General features: G+C 35.5%; 1 protein-coding gene across 9 annotated transcripts in view; it reads right to left on the reverse strand.

The window, feature by feature from the left end:
- The window catches only part of IPO8 (importin 8), a 58879-nt gene that overhangs the window by 18432 nt on the left and 24289 nt on the right, over positions 1–16158 (reverse strand). For all 9 annotated transcript variants that reach the window (XR_545451.2, XR_011540347.1, XR_011540346.1 and 6 more), the window contains 9 exons: positions 13584–13660; positions 13180–13296; positions 12654–12743; positions 11173–11338; positions 9980–10140; positions 9545–9670; positions 6172–6238; positions 1897–2022; positions 1118–1215 (listed from right to left, as the gene is read on the reverse strand). Coding sequence is in view for 6 of the 9 variants with exons in the window: in XM_008523900.2 (XP_008522122.1) it covers positions 1118–1215; positions 1897–2022; positions 6172–6238; positions 9545–9670; positions 9980–10140; positions 11173–11338; positions 12654–12743; positions 13180–13296; positions 13584–13660 (1028 nt within the window). In the remaining 3 variants the exon portion in view is untranslated. The remainder of the gene's footprint in view (positions 1–1117; positions 1216–1896; positions 2023–6171; positions 6239–9544; positions 9671–9979; positions 10141–11172; positions 11339–12653; positions 12744–13179; positions 13297–13583; positions 13661–16158) is intronic.

Consider the following 16158-nt stretch of genomic DNA (forward strand, 5'->3'; position numbering starts at 1 on the left):
AGGGCCGGCCTGGTGGAGCAGCAGTTAAGTGCGCACGTTCCACTTTGGCAACTCAGGGTTCACCGGTTCAGATCCTGGGTGTGGACTTGCAAGCCACGCTGTAGTAGCATCCCACATATAAAGTAGAGGAAGATGGGCATGGAGTTAGCTCAGGGCCAGTCTTTCTCAGCAAAAAGAGGAGGTTTGGCAGCAGTTAGGTCAGGGCTAATCTTCCTCAAAAAAAAAATCATTACTCTACTCGTGCCGTTTATATGTGATGAAACTTAGTGACTTCCCAAAATCTTCCAGGCTCTTTATACCTGAACTGAGACCTAAATCAGATACATTGATTATTGGTTCAGAACTCTTAACACATCCTGGTACACCTTTCTTCTAGTGAGGAAAATAGGTTGTACACTAGCTATTTTACTCCTAACTCCAAGGCCAAACTTAGGTTTCTGGCTATTTGAGCTTTCTAAATTTGCCAGCTCTTGCATTATAGTTTTACATTCATGTATATACACCTGTTCACCTAAAGGAGAAGGAAAACATTATTTAGTCATCAATGACTCCAAGACTTAACCAATAGAGGGCCAAATCTAACCTGTGACAAAGATACCGCAGTAGGCAATCACATTTGTCCATAAACACAACAGTAGCCATTATGCGGCTTATAAATTATCCTGCATTGAGCTAAATGATGCCATTTTTCCAAGTATTCCAATTTTTGTCTTATGTTATTTATGTTCAAATTACCTATATCTAGTAGCTTCCAATATATACATTCAATTAAAGGAAAAATCAATGATTGACAAATTGTATGGTTATTTTCCTAACATTTTTTTTAATCAAGCAGCAAGTTTGCATTTTTGAAAGAAAAAACACAATGAAAATTATTTACCCTAAACATTGCAAAGTACACAGCTGTAAAAGCGGCAAACATTCTTAAACACAAAACACAATATGAAATTTTCGAATTTCAATTCCAAGCTCCACTTGAAAATACAAAATGACAAATATATGTTGATGGAGGCAACACAGAACTAAATGTATAGGAAACAAACAGGAAGGGTGTCTGGAAGCGAAACCCTCAAACATTAGTAAGAACCACTGTGACAATTGATTAGGACACGCTTACCTTTCTACACATTGTAAAAAGTATTTCTAAGTGTTTTGGATTTGACAGTAAAGTATCTGTATCTATCGTCACATAATTATGCAGGAGAGGCATCATGTCTGGAAAAAAGATTTCAAAATCCCAATGAGACGTGAGTAACAGAAGTAGAAATAAATTATTCCCACTGAAACCACATTTCCGCAGCACTCACACACTGCTGTCTTCCCTTGCAACCACAAAACGCTAGAAGTGAAAGTGATAAATCTGCCCTATTTATAGATGAGAAAAATGTAGACCAGAAAGATTAAAATGCTCATCATTTATTGTAGTGATTGTTCTGCATCTTCTTCTTTTTCTCTGTAACACTCATCACTGTCTGACATACTGTATATCTTCTTGCTTGTCTGTGTGTTTGCCACCTTCCCTCCACATCACACTAGAAGGGAAGCGTCAAAAGAGCAAGGGCTCTATTTTGTTCACTGCTGCATTGCCGAGCTTAGAACAGTGCTTGGAACACAGTCAGCATTTAGAAAATATTAACTGAATGTACTGAATGTACAGATATATGCTCTGATTGCAAATTAATTTAAGATACAATAGGAAATACAGTCTCCCTCCTACTGCCTATATCCCTAGAGCCGAAAAACACTGCCACGATAGCACCACCCTTGACTTGACAGGGAAATAAGGACAATTATTTTCTGATTAGTACTGAAATCATATACGTCTTTACGTCCAGCGTCAAAGGAAATAATATCTAGACACAGAAAAGCAAAAATGTTACATGGTCAAAGTCATACCTGTAAAGTATTCAAAACAATCCTGCTGAAAAACCTCATATAATATACCTAGGAGCTGCCACATTTGAGGGGAAATACCATGGCAGGTTAAACTATATGCCAGGGAAAGAATTTCTTCATAGAATTCTAGAAAGAAGAAAATCTCTAGTTAGGACGCTAGGAAATGGCAAAAATTAAACACAAAGACCACACAGAGGATTGAGTCTATACACGCGTGCATATTCCTATATTCCTCTTAGATCTAACGTACTTCTGAGCATGCCTTTCTCAGCATTCACATCTTCAGGTACATATATTTACCACCTTCCATTTCTTACCAAGATCTGCCCCCTACTCAAGAAGACAAGGCAAAGATTAGTTTTTACTAAACTTACTTACAATACTGAAAAAAATATTTAATATTTTGTAATATATAAAATATAGTTCATACTTATAAAACTATATTAGAAATGGATACAAGAAGGAATAGATGATCGTATTCTCTCATGCACAGAATTTTTAATTTACAAATAATTAATATTCTTTGGAGAGCTTAATTAAGCTAGGCTAAACCACCTGCTTGTCTCACATGTTTTTACAAACTATATACTGGACAATATTTTGTCAATTTACAAAACTTGTAAAATTTGTACAGTATTTTTAAATTCACCTCAAGACAATTACACAAACTATAAAGCAGAAGAGTCCAAAGGGAACGTTCTCGTATTTGCACATTTATTATTACTACCCTCAGTCAAACTGTATCTATACATACAATCAGAAAACACAAGTACAAACATTTCAAATAATTCCAACCATGTCACTCAGCAAAAAAGCCTAACTTCAAAGTTTTTCTTCCCTCTTATCAAAAGGAACTGCTATTCACCTTGAAAACTTGAATAAAGTTTTTTTCTGTAACATTATTTAAAACAATATATTTAAAAGCTAGTAATACAGATATTTGCCTTACCAGAAGCAAAATAAGATGGAAATCATAGATACTGGGAAATAATTTGTGATATAAGACAATCACTTAAAAAACAAAAACTTATGTGGATGTAACATTTCTGAAAGTTCTGTTCATCACTACGCCACCTGAGATGACGAGGAAAGGAAAGCAAATCCCACGTCCTAACATGCAGATAGAAAAGGGGCCCAATATTTCCTTTTATACCCTTGACAGCTATAGCGCATGTGCATGAGCTGGACAGCAGATGCTCAAGACCAGGACTCTGACACTTGAGGGAGACAGTAGAAGGCACACAGCTGGTAGAGATTATTTTCTGTGGCTGTGCTGGAGTCTGAACTGTGATGGGCAGTGGTCTAGGACCCAGTGTTAACAAAGGCAGTCCTGGCCTTCAAAGGCAGACTGTTTTAATGGCAGAATCCTGGCTGGCTCTGGCCAACTCCAGCCTTCCCACTGATTCAGTGAGCTAGCAAATGTCCTTCCACTAAACTCCATTTATGCTTAAACTGACCAGCAGTTATTTCACTTACTCTCAACAAACAAGACTGACTGTCAGGATAGGGAGGTTTTACTAACACTGACTTCCTACATAAGATAAAACAGTTAAATCAGTATAGCTAAGCCTGGCTTCTAACAATAAATAAAACTTTATGAGTAAATTAGCATTGAAAACAGGCAAAGGAGGGAGGGAAAGTGGGACAATGAAAGAGACCGGACCGTGGACATAAATGTGGTCAGACTGCTGTGGTGGGGGTCAATAACAGACTCAGCCCATGACACCATCGAGAACAAGTATTTTTAATCTGAGATCCGGTACGGCCATATATTCATTCAAAAAGTGCTGTTAACATTACTCATCACAGTTAAAAACATAAGGAAGATAATAAGATAATATCAGATATTAAGGATTATCTAGATAATAAGGATTATCTAATCCATCACCTCAGGACTAGGGATGGGGTATTAGAGGAGAAGCAACGGGAACCCTGGCTTTCTCCTCTGCCTACTGAACACAAGAAATAGGCCCTTTTCCTTTTCTTAACATCTTCATGTTACTCAAACCTAACAGCTGGTGTAGGGAGATCACGGAAGGTTGGTATAAATTATTTCCCTATGCCATACTTCACAGTTTTCCTCCTCAAGATTACTTTACATTTACATGGAGAATTTTCAGTTAAAATCTTTCCCACGAATAAGGTCATAAGTGAATTGAATATATTCTTTTCGAGTTTATCACCTTCCCAATTTTAACATCTTCTCCAATGACAATACAGTAGTTCCCGCCTTATCCGAGGCTTCACTTTCCAAGGTTTCAGTTACCCCTGGTCAAGCGAGATCCGAAAATATTAAATGGAAAATTCCAGTAATAAACAATTCATAAGTTTTAAATCTCGAGCCATCCCTCTCTATCCTGCCCAGGATGTGAATCATCCTTTTGTCCAGGGTACCCACCTGTAAACACTACCGGCCTGTTAGTGACTTAGTAGCCATCTCAGTTATCAGATCGACTGTCACAGTGTCACAGTGCTTGTGTTCAAGAAACCCTTATTTTACTTAATAATGGCCCCAAAGCCAACTTTATTATTGATAATAATTGTTATTATTGTTGATAATCTCTTACTGTGCCTAATTTATAAATTAAACTTTATCACAGGTATGTAAGTATAGGAAAAAACCTAGTACATATAGGGTTTGGTACTATCTGTGGTTTCAGGTATCCGCTGGGGTTTCTTGGATAGCCCCCCAGATAAGGGGAGACTACTACAATATTTCAAGATCCTGAAAGTATAGATGAGTAATCACAAAATAATTCTTGCTGCTACCTAGCAGAAGAAAAGCAAATAATTGGAATTCTAGAGCACATAAGCAACTGAAAGATGAAAAACTTCTCCACCTTTCTTTTTAAATGAATTTCAAGTATATAATCACTTTTATATGTCTCTTCCTGTGTCTCGGTATAATACTGAAATAACTCCAGTAACATCTTTACTTGCCTAACCTTTATACAAATCGACGTTTTACTTAAAAAAAAAAAAGTTAACCTTGGGGGCTCTAAGGAGTAAAACCAAGACTCCAATCATCTCCCATAAATCCCTGTTTATTAGTGTAGCACCTTCATTAAAAATTCTTTTTGTTTCTATGATAGCCAAGGGCTTAAAAATTAGTCACTTAATTCCCTGCAACTAGTGACTACTCTTTTCTGGCTACTGGATTACGCTGTCTGTTTTGCATTTGCTCTGGTAAGACAGGAAAGAAAAGTGATCGTATCCAGGGATCCTATTAGCAGAGAGCCCCTCCAAGTCAGTTTCACCTGCATGAGATCGGCTGGGATATTTGGTAAAAATGTAGATTCCCAGGCATTGCCTCAAACTAAGAATCAGAATCATTGGGGCTATGATCCAGGAATCCTCATTTTAACTAGCTCCTCAGTGATTCCCACGCACTCCCAAGTCTGAGAAAGACTTCTTTATAACAATGATTTCAAAAGTAAGAGTATGTACCCTAGGCACAATGCAAGATGACCCACTGAGATGGGAGAGGACTGCATTAGAACACTTTACACACATACTTTTAATCTCACCCTTTTACATTTCTATTTTTACACATGTAAACACAGTACAATGACATATGCATATTACCTATAAATATGTATTCAAATATTATTCACATATATTAGAAGTATATGTAGTTTTTTACTAATTGGGTGAATGATAAAAAGTTTGGGGACAACCCCTGTTAAGTATTAAACTTTTACATCTTTCTTAAGTATTAACATCTTGCATGTTTCTACCTGCATACTCTACAGGCTGCATCTCCCTTTGTCCAAATGACTTGGGGCTGGCATCTTCAAAATGCTCGGATACTAGATACTTAGGGAGAAGCAGCCTTCCCTACAAATTCCCATCAGTTTATAACATCTAGCATTAGCAACAAATTCTATTCAGAAGTCAGGCACTATAACAGATAACAGAACAATTAATTCAAACCTCTAATAAGACATATACCTATCATTTCACATTTTTCAATCTCAGCTTAAAGTAACCTCACCTGAACCATATCCCAGTTCATTTCTAAAAACATAAAATTTAAAACTTTCTGCTCTTTAAAGATTCCAAGAACAAAAATTCTTAATTGGATGTATTAAGTTTATGTCTAAAGAAAATACAGATATCTAATATTAGAAAGTATATCCAAAAATTAAAGAGAATGCAATCTTCTCTTTCTCTAAATTGTCCATCTTGTTGAATTTAAAGGGCTAAAAATTCACCAGGAGCTCCCCCAATTTTTAAAAATTCTCTTTTACCTTTTTACCCAAACTTTGAACTTACCAATTACATGTTTCTGTAAAACAAGATCAATGATCCGTAGACAGATATTCTCTAACTGCTGAGTAACCTAAAGACAAATTTTAAACTTTTAGTTTAAAATTCATTATGAGAATCCTTAAGCTAATCTATAAATTTAATATTATCCCAATAAAAATATCAACAGGACTTTTCTGAGAGGAGAAATTGACAAGTTAATTCTAAAGTTCATATGAAAAATTAAACATGCAAGAAGAATACCAGAAAATTCTGAAAAGTAAACCAATGATGGAAATAGAAGTTAAATCCATAATAAAATTACAAATTAAATTAGTTCCTTACCTCATATTTTACACCAAAATAAATTCCTAATGGATCAAAGATTTCAATGTGATAAAAAAATACTAGAAGATATAAAAGAATTTGGGTGTAATCCTCAAGAGGAAAAATAACTCAAAGCCCAGAAACCAGAAATAAATATATTCAGTCATGTGGTTTCAAAAATTAAAAATTTCTGCATAGGGCAAGGGGAAGTCAGGGGGAAGATAAATGAAAAATTGAGTGAAATATTTTCAAATGATATCACAGACAAAGATAAAATTCCCCTCACATGAAATCAAATCAACAGAAAATAAAGCAAAGGCTATGAAAAAGAAGTATAGATGGACCTTAAGCTTAGAAAAAGCTGTTCATTCTAATACATAATAAGAGTACAAATTCTAAGCACAAGATTAACACTTTTCACCTATCAGACTGGCAATGATCAAAAAGTAGGGGTCGTACATGGATCTGGGGAGTGTAAATTGGCACATGCTGTGAAGGACAAGTTAGCGATATCCTTCAAACTTACTCACACATATATCCTTTGACCCAGCAATTCCACTTCAAGGAATCTGCCCTCCAGGCATATTATTATATGTGCAAAATGACATGTCTTTCATTGCAGCAATGTTTGTGATTATTAACAACCAAATATCCATTTAACAAGGGATAGTTAAATTATATCCATAACAACAGACTGGTTAAATAAATTTGATGTATCATACAAAGGGGGATTATACAACTATTAAAAACATGTAACTTTAGGGGCCAGCTGGTGGCATATGGTTACGTTTGCACACTCTTCTTCAGTGGCCTGGGGTTGATGGGTTTGGATCCCAGGCATGGACCTACACACTGCTCATCAAGCCATGCTGTGGCAGTGTCCTACATACAAAATAGAGGAAGATCTTAGCTCAGGGCAAATCTTCCTCAAGCAAAACAAGGAAGATTGGCAACAGATATTAGCTCAGGGCCAATCTTCCTCACACACACACACAAAAATCTATTTTTAAAAAAATGTAATTTTATTGACTAATATGGAAGGATCACCTAGCTATATTCATCAATATGTGATGAAAACTGTATGCTACTGTTTTCATTAAAGAAAAATAAACATACTCACTTTTTGCTTGGATATTATAATAGAAAAGTCTCTGGAAAAATACAAAAAACCTGGTAAAGGAGCTACCTCCTGAAAGGAGAATTAGATGACTGTGGAGTTGAGTGAGAAGGTGAAATTTCACTGAATATCTTTTCACATTTTTTTAATTTTTCAACATACGAAATATTTTTTAAATAAGTAAAAATTAAAATCCATGTTGGATTACATTTTTCATCTAAATCCTATTTTGACTTTCAAGCATATTCTTCTAATAGTCAACCTAAACTACTATCTTAAAGTTCAAATGATCCAAATGTGTCAGTGTATTTAAAATCATTAAGCAAAACTGCCTATGTTTGAGCACCTGTTTTAGATTTCTAATTTTGGTCTTCACAGATTAAGTATTTGTACATGTATTCACACACATATGATTCCTTTTAAGGAAATACTGTTTTCAAAGTTTGCTTTTAGTAAGCCAAAGTTCAAAATCATAGGACAGGCAATCAAGAGACTAAGATTCCAGTCTTTGTTTGCCTCTAATTATCGTTGACCTTGGTAAAGCCATTTAGCTGAAGGCTTTAAGTGTTTTCCTCTGTAGGTAAGGAAGCTGGATTTGATTAGTGCTTCTCAATTTTAACTCATGCCTTCCTTGATAATGACAATAAGATCGCACACTCCTTTAACTTTATCTGAAATTCAAAATAAATTTGATATCAAGAGTAAAAAAATTAAAACAAAAAGATAAAACGCTATTTCGTTTTCAAACTAATCCTGCTGCTCATTCTACTACTGCCCATCCTCCGCACACACAGAGTTGGGAAAACTCGACTAGGTGATTCCTAAGGTCTCTTCAAATTTAAAATACAAGTTCTACATGTAAGGGGAAAAAATTATCCTTAAGAATACTTGTTGTAATTTAATTTGGAACATTTCACTGTTCCCAAGAGGTCCATACAGTTTCAACAAGGCTACAAAAGTAAAATAATGAATGTGGAAATAAAAATTCACAGTAAGCCTTTTAGGTGAGGGAAGGCCTGCCCAGAAGAAGAATCTCGAACTGGTTTTATGAATCTGGTAATCTTCCATTGGTATATGATAAACACAGGATAAACCAAGAGCCACAGGGTTTAGCAATGCTATTTAAAGAACCAGCACCTGCTCCCTCAGTTCCCGCTGTATAAAACAAGAGCTGCCATCACTGCCAAACAAGTCAACTTGCACTCACAGAAGTAACGGACACAAATCTAATTTGAGGTAAGGAGAGGCTATGGGATACTTGGGGAGGAGAGCAGCAGGTTTTAGGTGAGGATAAATTGATATCAGAATAACCTGACTGAAAACCCAAAACTTTATGACCATGAACAAGTCTTTTGATACCACCTGAATCTAGTTTTCCACTTCTGCAAAATGAAACTACCATTTACCTGCTCCATCTCATGGCGATGTTAGCAAGATTCTACAGCTAACGGATGTGAAGGCACTTGATAATTGTCTGCACAAATTCTTATCCCAAAATTGTTCTGGAACGCAGTTTAGGAGAGATGACAGTTAAGCTCTTCTTCCCTTCCATTCTCACAATATTTGTTACATCAGAATTTTGTTCCATTATTTAATATTTGCCACCGTGATTGGAATGGCTATCACTCTCTCCCAAGACTAGACTGTGGGTTCCAGAAGACAAAGCTCACATCTTATTCAATTTGGTATTCCCCAAAAACCTAGTGTGGCATATAGCAGATGTGATGAACTGAACTCAGATTAGTACAAAAGGATATATTATATATTTTACAACTACATGTAGTATTTTCCCTCAATCATTTTAATAAGGGTTTTTAAAATTTGGGAGTAATTTTTAAAATCTGGCAACATAACTAAATACCAATTTAAAAGTAAAGACTTTAGAAGTCATGCCCATTGATGATATAAATTTTAGTTGTTACTATAACAACATAAGAAAACACAAAGAAATCCCACCTCTTTATGATCTTCTACAACCGTCAAGATAGTATCAATGGTATGTAAAATTCCCATCGCCATTACTGTTTTGTCTTCAATTTCTTCATATTCATCACTTTGAAGAACTTTGCCAAATATCTCGGCCTATGAAAATAACAATGAAGGAAATGAGTTTCCAGATTCAAAGCCCAGAAAGTGAAAATTAGAAGGCTCACATCAAGTCACATCACTACGAAATCTCGGAATATTATAGATAAGAAGAGAGGATCCTAATTGTTACTAGATTTAACTCTAACTATGGAAATTAACTGCTCTCTGAATTATTGGAGCAAATATCTTTATATTAATATTTCAGTTACATATAAAACTGAACTCAAAATTTTAGAGTTTTTAATTTATTTAGATTATTCACGGCTTTTATAGCAAACTGACATAAAATCTGCCCAGTCTTACCAAGTGTTGGGTCATGTCAACAGCAATGGAGGCTACTTCTTGACTGTATTCACATATCATCTTCTGGATCACATTAGTAACATCATCATTTTCTGTCTCTCTAACAATGTGCAACAGCTCCTGCATAATAGGCCTCACATGAGGCTTCATATATTCCTTAGCTAATGCAATAAAACAAACAAAATCAGTAAAAAATTAGCCATTCACAAGTGGTAAAAGGAATTAACTTGGTCACCAAGTAAAGTGACACAGGGTAACATATTCTAGATACTTCCTCTGTGGTGAATAAGTTACAAAACTATACCAAAATAATCTTCACCAATATATCAATTTTCCCATGAGTAATATAGGGATAATCAGTCCTGCACAAGAAAGAACTGTCCTGCCCAAAACGCCAACAGCCCCCACTGAGAAACCCTAACGGTACATATGCTCTGCCATCAGCATGACCTACAGAACATGAATATTGACATCAGGATACAAGTATAAAAAATCATGTACATAAAACTATGCCCAAGACTGACAATGCCCATTCCCTGCCCCACCCCATCTCTACCCACCCACTTCCCCACATATCCTCATACAATATTCTGTCCTCCCGTTGAAACCTTGTTGAGTAGAGGTAAACCTGGTTCACCTACCTCAGAAAGCTGAATTGATTTTCAAAGGTTTATTTGAACTTTGAACAGAATATTCTTCTGAATAATAAAATGAGATATCTGTGTTGTCACTCACCAGAAATACTACTTGCTACTTTCAGAACAAGCAGAATCCTAGAATCCTAGAGTTGAAAGGAATCTTGAAGCCGTCTAGTCCAACCCCCCTGCATTTAAACATGCGGAAACCTAAGCCTCGACAGATCATGTGCCTCACCTAGGTTTACAGGGTAAGTTAGTAGCACAATCAAACTAGACCCCAGGTCTCTTGATTTTCAGTCTACTCTAGCGCCTAACCCGATCAACTTGTTTCCTAATCTAAAATTTTTCTGGAAATCAGTCAATAGAAACTCCTAAAAAGGGCAAAAATAAACTCCTATAAAATTGAAGGTAGAAAAGCTCAGAAATCCAAACCATGAACCTTAAGACTTAGAAAACCATCCTTATTAGGGAAGGAAGTGAAAAAAACTATTTGAGAAGACCCCCGTCAAAAAAATAAAACAAAATGAACCTTCTAAAAGGCATTTTTGGTTTTACCTTGTGTCTGGTTAGAAATTAATGACTGAAGAGCAAGGGCAGCCTCAACTTTGACAGGCATCTCCTTATCCTCAATCAGGCTCTTCTTGGCTAGTTCCACTGCATTTCTCAGATTGAGCTCATTGTGAAACTTCAAAGAACTGAATGTATGAAGTACCCAGCAGGACTACAAAAAGAAAGGAAGTAGAGAACTATTAGGATTATGGCACTCTGTAATAATGTCACACACATAAGAACTTCTTACTAAGTAAAATATCATTAATTCTACCAAGTACTATTTGTTTGGTTTTGGAAGGTAGCATATTAACCTTAGTTGCTAAACTTTTCGATTTCCCAGTCTTTTTATTAAAACAGGCAGTGTCATTACTTCTGAATTACTTACATACGATAACATTTTTTCATAGGAAAAAGAAAACAGAGCCAAATTTAAGCGTCTCTGAAAAAAGAAAACCTGTTTACACCTTTAATAAATATTATGATTCATAACTAATTTATTATTTATATGTAAAAGCTACCACAAACCTATGTTTGACATTCATTTGTTGGCCTTCACAGCAAACAAATGAAACATTCTTTTCCCTTACACTAACTGGTTTAGCAAGCTTTCTTTTTTCACTGACATAAGGTATGAAGAACTCTAAATCTTGTATAGATTAGCAGATTTTAAACTAGTAGACCACAGAATCATACTACTACTTTTTTTTAAATTCTCTATGTGCCTAAAACAGAGTCAACAGTAATTAATTTGAATTACTAAAGACTTTTATCCAGAGAATTACAATTCACACAGCCTGTCAAAGGTGGCAGCCTACCTATAAAAACACTTATCTGCCCTCCACATCTCTAATCGACATTTGCCCAAATATTTCTCCAGCAACTATCATCTTCGGTTTACAAATGTTGCAGAGCGTACAAAGTATTGTTAATATTTGTTGTTTTTAGCAAGGCATTTTTTCCCTGTGGATGTAGCTAGAAAGATAAATACTAGGCTCTTGAATTAAAGTTCTATTTTTATTTTTCCATATAATATATTGATTCTAGAAGTAACATACACTTAAAACACAAATAATTTTGTATGGATTATTATTTTCTCCATTTTACTAAGGCATATCTACCTAATATACTGGAAATCATAATTACGTTTTTAGCCAAACTAGAATTTCATGCTGTTTTGCATGCTGAGAATTAATCACTTTATGAATTTACATTGTACCACTGCTGTGACATCATCCCTCTCACTGCATGTTTTGCATCTGCAGCAAGTGAGGCTGAGGGGAAAATGAAAACAGCTGAAACTAAAATCCATAAATCCCTTTATTTACTAGTTCGTTCTTTATTCAGTTTATGTGACCATAAGGAACATTCCAATTGATTTTGTCTCAATTTGTAGTGAAAGGTCGATTTATCCAAAAACATTTAATTCAATAATTATCTCACAAACGAAGATTTTAAGGTACATAATGGAAATATGGAGAACTTACTCTAGCTCGAAGATACCCCAGGTTAGACAATAATAATGGAAACACATGATTCTGCAGCAACAGCTCCATTTGGTCCTTGAATAAACTTTTCTGTTAGGAATTAGAAATTAAGTTTCAACTTATCAATGTCTTTTTCACAGGTAAAAATTACATCTGATAAAGTATGTTTATTATGACTAACTCTTAATATACCTCTATTTACAATCTTGTAAAATTATTTGACCTACATATCGCATGTTTTAAAACAAGAATTTGAAACTGATTGATTTTTATAGAACCAAATAACACTAAAGCCAATTTGTAGCCTTTTTTTTACATAGCAACAATTTCAAACTCAAAATCTAACAAATAAAAAAGTCAAATTTTCTTTTTAATTAAAGAAACAGGTGACAGAAAGAAGGATATTTACAGTCAACTCATTATGCAGAAGCAGTCACCAGTTTTAAATGCTCCATAACTTTCATATTCTCTCATTTGCCTATACTTCACAGCTTTATTAAGTAAATTAAATTTTGAGTAGCTTGACCTTCAATAGAATATCAGCTAGGGAACCAATCACATGCAGGGCTCCATCTTTCTTCCTAGGGTCAAAGTTCGGGTCTGTTAGGATTTGATAACAGAATGCCATCATTTTTGGCAATACCTAAAGAAAGAGAAAAATCCATTTTAGTCTATATGAGTTTTCAGTACCCTCCTAAAGTATTAAATATGATGCACAAATTTTCAAAAATAAAGCCATTTTATTGTTTTATCAAGCAATTATAATTAAGAAAACAAAATAACCCTTTTCCCTTACTAGGATAGAAAAACATTCTTAAAGTGACAGATTATAACTAATAATATAATTTTTCAAATACTGGAGGTATACTAGAGTGTCAAATCAACACAGGCCACCCTTCAGTTTGATATTTAAAAAAAATAACTGTATACCTCTTTTCTTTTCTTTGCAGCAGTATACAAGAGAGTCTGGGCCGCTGTGGTGGGAGAAGCATAATCTTCAAAAATATCTAAGATTTTTAAAGGTTAAACCATGTTAGTAAAAAGACAATTACTTATTATAGATTTTAAACCTGATTGAGCATTATTCCGAAACCAAGAAATCCATATTTGACACTAATTTACAGCATTAAAAACCTAAGGATATATCATCAGTGCTCTCATGCACAACAATGTTTAGCAAACTCTACAGGTCGTCCTTTTAAACAATCATATTAAAGAAAACAATACATATTAGGCATATCTGTTTCACTGAGGACAGGAAAAGTGCTTTATCTCTATCAAAAAATAACAAAAATTTATTTAGTGCTTACTATGTGCCAGGCACTGTTCTAGGCTCTGGGGATACAAAGATCGAACAAAAAGGGTTCTCATGGAGCTGACGTGGTGAGTGAAAGAAACAGATTATACACAAACACACACACACGTACATAACGGGTCAGGCTCAGAATCAATGTAACCACAGAGTAAGCACACAGAGAGTGACAGGGTATGAGGTGCAAGTTTAAACGAGGGCTCAGGGAAAGCCTCCCCAATTCTCTGTCAAAGTAACATGTAGGCAGAAATCGAATGAATGAGGGAGGAAGCTCTATGTGGAACTCTAACAACAAAGCTCTCCAAGCAGAGGAAACCACAAGCGTAAAGCCTTGAGGGACTGCTAGGACAGGGCTTGACTCTGTCCACAGGTGGGGTCAGCAGGTATTCCACAGTATTTACTGAATATATATCTATTTAAAACACATGACTTCATGTCACGAAAATTTTCACAAATTTCAGAATAGGCAGTTTTATCTAAGAATCTGAAAAGTTGAACAATGTCTGATATGTCCACATTTAAATATAAAAATAAAACCAAATCTAAGTCTTTGCCTCAAAATGTAAAATGCAAATGTAATAATACTAATAACTAACATTTATTGAGTACTTTCTCTGTGCCAGGCACTATACTAAGATTTTACAAGCATCTAGCAACTAACGCAGTTAGCTCATGTGTATTATCCCACTTAATCCTCCCAACACTATCATCATCACTTGTTTTATAGCTGAAACATTGCATCTCAGAGAGGTTAAGTAACTTGCCCAGTCACGCAATGAATAAGTGACCAACTCAGCATTCACACCCCGTCTGCCTTAACATCAAAGCCTGAGCTCTCATTGTTTTTACCAAATCTAAAAACATTATTATTAATATCAGTCAATGCATTTAGATGCATTTAGATAAGAATGTTTCATTTATATAAATAACTGTAGGTTACAAAAATATAAAAAGAAAACTAATGCTATAATTGTTCTCCCCTACAGTCAGCCAAAAGTAAAATATACATATCAAATGACAACCTCTGCATTCTACTCCACAGAAGGAAATGACTAAGGAAAAAGCACTTGAGTTAGTCGTGAGTTATCTATATTCCCTTTTAATCAAGAAAATGCAAATTCTGTCAATCAATACTCACAGCTCTTAATTATTATATTTCTAAAAAGTGAGATAGTATTTCATTTGATATGAAGAGTAAGTGAAATAATGGTTGCTTTCTGAAAGCCAAACAAATACCCTGCACATTCAAATCACACAGGTATTACAGAAAAGCTAAACACTAAAAGAATGTCTTGAAGAAGATAGAAGAAAGACTGGCTAATCATTCTGCTCCTAGGAAAACAAAAGCATTAGGAAGGGGAAAGAATAGATCATGTTTATGTGTAATGGTTTTCAAAGGGAAACGGTAGAACAGAGGGATAAAGCAGATGGTAAATATTGCTTCTCATTCGTTTGCTTTTCCTGTACTTTGTCTCCAAGAGAAGGGGCACTTCCTTACCTACTCGATCAAGTAATACTAAACACAAAGCACCAGAAAAACCACATAGCCCAATAATCCAGCATCTCCACCAGCAGGCTTGACTCAAGTAGCTAGAGACACCAGGCCTGACGAGGGGAAGGCACTGCACTGTCACAGCACCTGCAGCAGGCCTTGGGCAGTGCTAGTTTCATCAACTATTTATTTCAACATTTACCGAAGGCAGACTAGAGCCAAACACCAGTAGAGGAGCATAGAGGTGTAGAAGGGATGGAGAATGCAAATAAAGCAAATAAAGAAGAAAAAGTCCCTGCTCTCAGATATCTCTAAGTTGTGGGTGAACCAGAGGTACACAAATAACATTTTGCTAGATTAAGTGCAGAAATATTCCATGAAGCAGTTAATTGAAACTGGGGATCAAAGGGAATGAACTCAGGTAACTTACACAGTTCAGCAGCTTCCAGGAAGATCCAAGCTAAAAGGACCCCAGAGACCTGGGCCACACATTGGGGCCACCTTAGGAAATCTCATTCCCTTGTAGAATACTTAGCCCCTAGGATAAGGAGGCAAACTAAATTGGGGCACTACTAAAATATACAGAAATCCAAAGGATCTCCCAGACTGAGAACAACCAATCTACAAATGGGTATCCCAAAAGGCACAGAAGCGCATCATCAGAAAGTCACAGACGGCTCCACGACTGCTTCAGTGCTCGT

The sequence above is a fragment of the Equus przewalskii genome, chromosome 5 (genome assembly GCF_037783145.1).
Source record: "Equus przewalskii isolate Varuska chromosome 5, EquPr2, whole genome shotgun sequence".
Taxonomy (NCBI): Eukaryota; Metazoa; Chordata; class Mammalia; order Perissodactyla; family Equidae; genus Equus; species Equus przewalskii.